Source organism: Trifolium pratense, linkage group LG3, assembly GCF_020283565.1.
Source record: "Trifolium pratense cultivar HEN17-A07 linkage group LG3, ARS_RC_1.1, whole genome shotgun sequence".
NCBI lineage: Eukaryota > Viridiplantae > Streptophyta > Magnoliopsida > Fabales > Fabaceae > Trifolium > Trifolium pratense.
The window spans coordinates 12,392,213-12,400,409 of record NC_060061.1 but is presented as its reverse complement, the minus strand read 5'-3'; the positions used below and the strand labels follow the sequence as shown (position 1 = coordinate 12,400,409).

General features: G+C 32.0%; 1 protein-coding gene across 1 annotated transcript; it reads right to left on the bottom strand.

Annotated features, from left to right (window-relative positions):
* Positions 1–774: 774 nt before the first annotated feature.
* On the bottom strand, positions 775–3,334 carry LOC123916618 (zinc finger protein 4-like). The gene is made up of 2 exons (XM_045968124.1): positions 2,973–3,334; positions 775–1,948 (listed from the first exon to the last, which is right to left on the bottom strand). The coding sequence occupies exon 2, from the start codon at positions 1,845–1,847 to the stop codon at positions 1,185–1,187; it is 663 nt and encodes a 220-aa protein (XP_045824080.1). The 5' UTR covers positions 1,848–1,948; positions 2,973–3,334; the 3' UTR covers positions 775–1,184.
* Between the last annotated feature and the right edge of the window lie 4,863 nt (positions 3,335–8,197).

Below are 8,197 nucleotides of genomic sequence, written 5' to 3'. Positions count from 1 at the left end.
AGCAAAAACATGCTATGTGTGGTTATGTTTTAATGTTTTTGTATGCTTATATACACTGTCACTCCTTTACCTTTTAATGCAATAGTTAACAAACTTTACATAGATTCATAGTCACATGTGCATCTTCCACCATATGGTCCATAGATTCATTGGCACCCTTTCAAACATTGAAGAGTCTTTGCCAATTTTTTTTTGTTGGAGTTCACTAGATAAACATGGATGAAAAATGAACCTAGGACCACTAGGACTTGATTTGGTAGCAGCATAATTAGCATTTCTGAGGTGAGACTATTATAATGATTCTATATATAAAATTTCATAGATACATTTATTTTAAACATAAAACATAGAACCTGTTTTCCCAAAAAAAAACTTTTTACTAAAAATAATGATATTCATTCTTTTCAAAAATTGATAGAGTATATCAGATGTAAATACAAATTCAACATCGCCAAAAATGAAAATGATGAATCTGCAAACAAACTTACATCATCTGAGTTAATAGCATACAACGGCAAAATGTTTACAAATAATATGATAAAATCAAAGTGACCGGAATATCCATACTTTCGAATCTGTCAAATCATTGATTGAATCTGCAATTGATGTTGATCTTTCAATATGAATTAAACGAACACCGCAACAAGATAAAAAATCAAACAAAAAAACGACAAACAATACAACGCCACACTCACACGACGAACAACATAATGCCGTACTCAGACGACGAAATCACTTCAAAAGAAATTACAAATTAGAAGAAAACATTAATAGTGAAGTTAAAATAAAAAGCTAAAATTGCCATTGGAAATACACATTTCAATCTCATCTCACTATACATACAAATGCAAGCCCTATTAATTAATAATTTCATATCTAAAATAGAACGATATCATAGACAAATAATCTTAAGATAAATGATACAAGCATAAGGCAAAACCTTCATAAATCCATAAACCCATCACAGCAAATATTAATAAATGAGTGATTGAGAAATTTTGGCTTCTTACAACCACCGAAACTCGTTATTTTGTGAAGGGTCTGCCTAATGGTCATTTTACAACTGTTTCCGACTTTCTGATAGTATTTGAACTCCGTCCCTTGAGGTTATATAGTCAAACTGATACCACTGAGCTGACACCTCATAGAAAGGGTTTACCTGTGTTTGTATCATCTCTCAAATCTTATAACTTTAATGTGAGATCAGGAGATGCAGATGCTTGTGGCCGGGGAGGTTCCATCGGAGTAAAACTAGAATTTGAAGTTTGAGGATGCCCTATATTAATACCACCTCCCTGATCCACCTGTCTGAAACTTCCGGGCCAAAAGAATCCTACATCATCGTCTTCCACGTAAACCAACGATCCGAAATGGTTCCTATCAAATTTTGCAGAAGCTCTCATATCAGGAGCCCTCATTGATGATGATGGTTGCACATGACTTCTTTGATGCATTGCAGAATGAGCTTCAACACCAAGGGACCGAAAAGGTGAACCATGAAGAGGAAGAGATGCTAGGCTTGTATACCGCTCAGTGAACATACCCATTCTCATCGCGCGTTTAGCCATCGTTCTCTCCCTTTTGTGAGCATTCTGATGACCTCCTAACGCTTGCGAGCTAAAGAACTTCCTCTTGCAATAATTACAAGAGAAAACCCTTGGAGTTATATTAGGCGCAGCTTGATCTTCGCCAGCTCCTACTTCGCTGCTAGCATCACTTGAACCCTTTAACTCGCTGTCACTAGAACTGAAATTGAGTGTCAAATCAAGGGTCATAGAAGAATCTAGATGATCATTAGGTGCTTCTGACTGATTTTCAGGTTCCAAGTTCAAGTTTGGAGTCATCATTTGTATGAATCTTCTATGAGCTATAACTTCTTTTCTAGAAGGCAATTTGGATAGATCAAATCAAATGTGACACTTTGATTAGCTTATCATGATATTGTCACCTACATTATGATGAAATAATACATTAAATGCTATGTAAAGGTTACTCAATGTCAACAAGTACAACTAAACTGTATAAGGAAGGCCTAAAGTTACATTTTGTTTTGCCAAAAGAGGAAATGGACCTCAAACTATCACATCAGTAGTAATCTGTCTTACCAATGAAGGAAATAGAAACTTAAAGTTGTAACAAATTAGATTTGGTCCTTAAACGAATTCGTGTCGATCGATTAATGCATCCGCGGCAAGGGAATTAGAAAAGTAAGCAAATTGAAAGGGGGATGGAGAGACTTCACACATTTAAATTCAATCTGATTTCTTTGGTTTCATTAAATTATGCAAAAGAGAATATTGGCATGCTTATCGCAGGAACGAAAATCATATTTAACCCTTATTTATATACCGAGACAAAAAGGCTTCAGATGGGGAGTAGAAGTTATTGTCACCCCATAAGTTTGAGAACATTAACACTTCTATGCTTGCAACATCATTCATCAATTGATTTCTTGCAGTGGACTAACTAACCACACTCCTAAATAAAGAAATCAAACATATAATTGAAATATGGAAAGCACTCAAACTCAAGAAGGTACTTATAGTTATGCCTTGGATTGGTTATTGGATTAAGAAGTTGAATAATTATTTAAAATGATTTTTTTTATGCTGTTAACATCAAATTAGACTCCCTATTAATACTCACAATTAGATCTAAATCCCAATACTCAAAACAAGGAAACTTGATTATCTTATCTTTTTTTAGGAAATTTAATTCATGTTGATATAATTAAAAAATATTATAAAAAGCAAGAGAATTATACTTGCAAGGTAAAGTAGAGCTTCAAGAAACATCCAAAACATAATAAAAGAAGAAGAAGAGCAGCACACAACCAATTACAGAAAGAAAGAAAGAAAAAAGTTGGAAACAAAAAAAGCAAACCATAAAGAGTAAAGCATAGTAAGGAGAAGAAATGCATGGAAGAAAGTGTAAATAAAAAAAATGTTAAGGTCATGAAAAGTAGAACTTACATAAGCAAATTAACACAATAGGAAAGAATCTGAAGACAGAGTTATGAAGTGATATGATATAAGCAACTAAGCTAAAGTAGTAGTGTCTGGTATGAGAATTAATCAGCAAGAACAGACTGGTATGGTAGGAAGCTTTTTGTTGTAGTAGTAGTTATTATGATAAAGAAGAGAATGAATGAGTGAGTTGAATTTGATACTTAAAAAGGAGATGATAAGATTACATAAAAAGAGACTTATGGGAAAGCAGAAGAGGGATGGTATTGGTAGTGGTAGGGTTGTCAGATAACATAATTACATAACACAACAAAACATATACAGATGATGAGACTTGTTTTTGTTTCACTAGAGTTTCAGTTAATTTGATGTTGTTTGAGTACGCGCCGAGAACAATAATGAGCTATTAGTCGACGTCTACAGGTAAGAGATCGAGACACCGTATTTTCAATCTAAAATTTTAAGACATTGAAAATATGAGTTCGCTCTCGATCCATTAGTCTATTATTTAATTGACGTACAACTTGTTGTTTTTGTTTTTACACGCTCTGTCCAACAATTCTACTCGTTCACACGGTCAACACTTGATGACTATCATCGAGATTAAATTGGTCAAATTTCAATTTATGATTCATTTTTTTAGCAAAAATTAAAATATCATCTGCTTACAACTTCACTCTTCCACATCCCAAAATCATTGCACGGAATAAACAGAGAAGCCAGAATACGTAGATTTTACGTCAAAGTGAATTTTTATTAGAATTTAATAAAAGCGCAGCAGAATCAAATGAATGGTACATCGTTCAATATTGATTCAACGATCATTTTATAAAAAGGGGAGTTAATTAGCTCAAATGGTTAAAATTATCGAAATTCTTAAGCCACGTCGTGTTTTGACTGGAATTAAAACTCCAACTGTTCCATTTATTGTATGTTAATTTATAATAACTCTGTCATTTCGTTCTGTCTAAAAAAAAAAGTTAACTACGAGATTAGTGAGTGAGTGGTTTGTGTTGTGTGGTTGATTTAATTGTGATTGTGTCCGTGGGATTGTTGTTGTTATCAGAAAAAAGGACGGACGAAACAGAGACAGTAAGAAAAAGCAGTCCCCACTTCATCTTTGCCAACACTTACAATAAAGACGCAACAGTCTCCTACTAAATTAGAAACGTGAGACAAAAATTTATAAAAATATTACTGTGGTTAATAATAATTTTACACAATTTTTAGTATTAAAATTTAATACAAGCAAAAAAAGAACAATCATATTTGATTATATAAATAATTTAGGAAAGACTAAAATAACAAGACAATATGGTGGTATCCCACCTTATAAAAAAATAAATAATGGGGGTATCCCACAACTTTTTCACACTTTTATTCTCATCATATGAGGTTAATTCCAAGTATTTGTGCTCTAGTTTAAAAATACAGACATTAATCTGAATTATTCTTTGTTTAAACCGTGACACTAATCTTCTCTTCCTAAAAAATTCATAGCAAGAGGGAGAGGGGAATGACGGAACTTAAACCAGTACTTGTCTGGCATGACCGGTTTAAGAATTCCTTTTAGAGATAGAGCTAGAAGCATGGTTAAGCTATCATGTTTAGTGACATAAACAAACTCCTTATGAAAGAATCTTTGTCAAACCCGAAAAGAATATATGAAAAAGTAATATTCGATCCAAGAGTGAAGACCTAATTTATAGGTGTGAAGTTTACATTGGTTAGAGGTAATTAATTTTTCTTGAAATAATTGTACAAAAAAAAATTTTGCCAAAAAAATTGTGAAACACATAAGATGAATTATCTTCTACGGTGGTATCAATTGAGTTGTTGTTTTATTTTATTTTTACCACGGTATCCGGCCTACTGAACAGTCTAAGTGTCAGTTCTGCATTAAGTGGTTTCAACCATCTAACCAATAAAATTGAATTTGATTTTTTTTTATCCTAATTGATTACTACATTTACATATACTATAATTTTTCTATCATAAAAAGTATGATGAACTTGATAAAAAGAAAGAAAGAAAAGAAAGATGTATGAACTGTATAGATTTTATTAAAAAAAAGTATGAACTATAGAAGATATTTTTCTTTACCATTTGTTGACCCATCCATTTTGATCATAGTCATATATGGACTCCCATAACTCCCCCATCTTTTTCCCAATTGTGCACTGCATATAGCACTTTTTATTTCTGATTCTTTTCCCTTTTTTGTTGTGGCATCAATAGAGTTGCACTATTAAACTAGTATAAACTTCTATTTGCTTATCATCAAACAATTGTTCATTGAAGTGAGACATGTTAGCATACTCAAGATGAGCCAACAGTTTTATCCAATAATGGTCACTCCAACATGCAAGTTACTTCATTAAAATAATAAATAATGTTCTTGTCAACAGAATTTTTGTATTTATAATATAATCTTACTGTTTGAGCCTTGTACATGAACACCAAAGTTTTCAACGGTATCGTTCAGGGTGATTTTCTGTTTTGAAATTTTAAAAAATCAAAACTAGTTTTTGTTTTGAGTTTTAAATTCAGTTTTAGTTTTTCTTTTTAAGTTAAGTCATTTTCTTGTCAAATAATGTAACAGTTAAAATTTTACTTTTTAAGGTGAATTGGATAAAACGATAAGTGAGTGTATCAGAGTTGGAATCAAACCTCAACCTCTACCTATTATATGCAATATCGATCACCTCACTATGAATTCATTCAATATAAAAAATATTGACAAGTGCTCACCACACTCACTAGTATTTCTAATAATTTTGTAAATAAGTTAATTTGATCCGTTGGATCCAAAATAAATAGCTGAGATTCAAGAATATTGTTTTAAGGGTTATGCTAAACAGTGCTCCTGGGGCACTTGTTAAGCATATAAAAAAAGGAAATAAACAATCACATTTATATTGAAAAGACATTTTTTTTATACTTTTGAGTCTTTGAATGTACATATTTTGAGACAAAATTTCTATTTTAATATGTTTAACCGGTGCTCCGGGGGTGCTGTTTAACATTTTCATTGTATTAAATTTTGTAAAGAAAACTTTAAATATATACAGTATTATATAAACATTTATTTTAGTTTGATACATAAATCTATAGGTACAGGCTGCATTGTCTAAAGCATTGAATATTTTTGGAGTACTCAAACTTTAAATTAATTAACACATGCAGGCTTTTTTCCTTTTGACTTTCATCTAGCAGTAATTTGTAAAAGTTAACTTCATCATGTGGACCTCAGTAATACTACTTTGTTGCTTATTTTGTCCACATATATGATATATATTGTTAATGTCCACATATTCCATAAGAAAAAAGAAAAAAGCTACTCCTGTCTGCCATATATTATATGGTTATTTAATTTGTCATATGGCATTTAATATAATATAATATAATATAATATAAATAATTTAATTTTAATTTTGTTGTGTACTCTATGTATTGAGTTTAATGATTGTTGGCTGCACCCTTTGAATCCAAATGCATGCCAACGTACGATAGATATATTTTTGTTAGTTGTTGACTGATCATTATAGAAAAAGTAGAAGTACCTTCCATATGATCCAACTAACTAGTGAGTGTGATCGAATAATTGAAAGATAATATTTGAATTCCGACCCACAACTAATTAAGTTTGTGTTGCTTTTCTATATCTAGCTATCTTTGCATGGCTGGACCACAAATTGTACATGTGTTTTGGCAAAGGGATATATGATTGTAAACGACAAAAAATGCGGGTTAAATTTTATCATAAGTTAACTATATACTTACAGTAATAAAAATATTTTATATGAATAGTAATGTTGTTCTATGACTTAGAAGAAATTTGGTTTCCCGTAAAAAAATAATAATTTGGTTTTAGGACTGCCTCAAATGCTAGACGCTTGATAGAAAACATGGGGCACTAGAAATTTGGTTTAGTTGGGTCTTCGTAGGTCTGATTGATTGGAGACCTCTTATATCTGTCGCGGATAGGATTGGGAATAGGCCAAGCTTTGACAGGCTTGAGTCTGGCCTACGATTTTTCTTCAAGTCTAAGTCTGGCCTACGACCTATCAAATTCAATTTTTTTGGTCTGGCCTGACCTTATGGCCTATTTAAAAGCATGTGTTTCATAAATGCATCTATATAGTTTTTTTAAATAGGCTAAACATCTTAAAGCCTATTTCACATTTAAATTTTTATAATTTCTACAACATTAAGAAAAAACTATAATAAAATGATTAACACAAGAATTAAAAGCTAATAAAATAACAAATACGATTACGACAAAGTCTATTAAGTATGCCATAATACAATTATTATATTAATAATAATATTATATAAATAATAATTATTAAATATAAACAAGCCGGTCTATCAGGCTTTGTAGGCTTTTTAAAAAGCCCGAGCCTGACCTATTTATGTAAATATACTCTTTTCAAAATCTGAGCCTAGCAATTTTAATAAACAGGCCAGGACAGACTTAAACAGGCCAGATCGAAGGCGCCTGTAAGCTGCATGGCCTATTCCCAAACCCTAGTCGCGGATGAGATTGAGAGGCATGCATGAGAGTGTGGGTGAAATGTGGTGACTAGTTTTGAAATGGAGAAGAGATGGGTTATGGACATATATATGATGCTCTTATCATAGGAGTCCAATAAAAATAGTAATTTTGAGGCTTTTAGGGTTGCAAGAATGTGGAGTTTTTTTGCCACGACAACGACAAGGCTTGCAAGGTTGAAGGTGTGAGTACAATTCATCTCAACATATGAATTTCTTTTTGAGGAATGCGAGGTAAAAACTTAAGCTAAACTAATTGTCGATCTATAATTATATTTGATGGTCTTGCACTAGAATAGAACATGATATGTTAAGAACATTGCATGGTGCATTGGTGATTTGTGGCGGTTTTTAAACCCTACAAATCATTTTTTTTATTTTTTTTTTATTTTTCAAAATGTAGAATTTTGTTTTTATTTGAATTGCTTGTTTGTGGCAACCAAAATGACCATAGATTTGTGTCAACCTACTAAACTTGCCAACAATTACTAAGATACGACTCTCAATTGGGAATAAGTTGAAAAGCCTCAAGTCTCTAATCCCTAAAGTCCTCCCCCCTTTGACTTATAAACATTAGACCACTTGACCTAAGAGACTTCCAAACCTCACCGACATCTTTAGAAAAGAGAGGTAAAATATTGTTAAGGGTTGATTTAGAAGGAATGCTTCATCCCAAT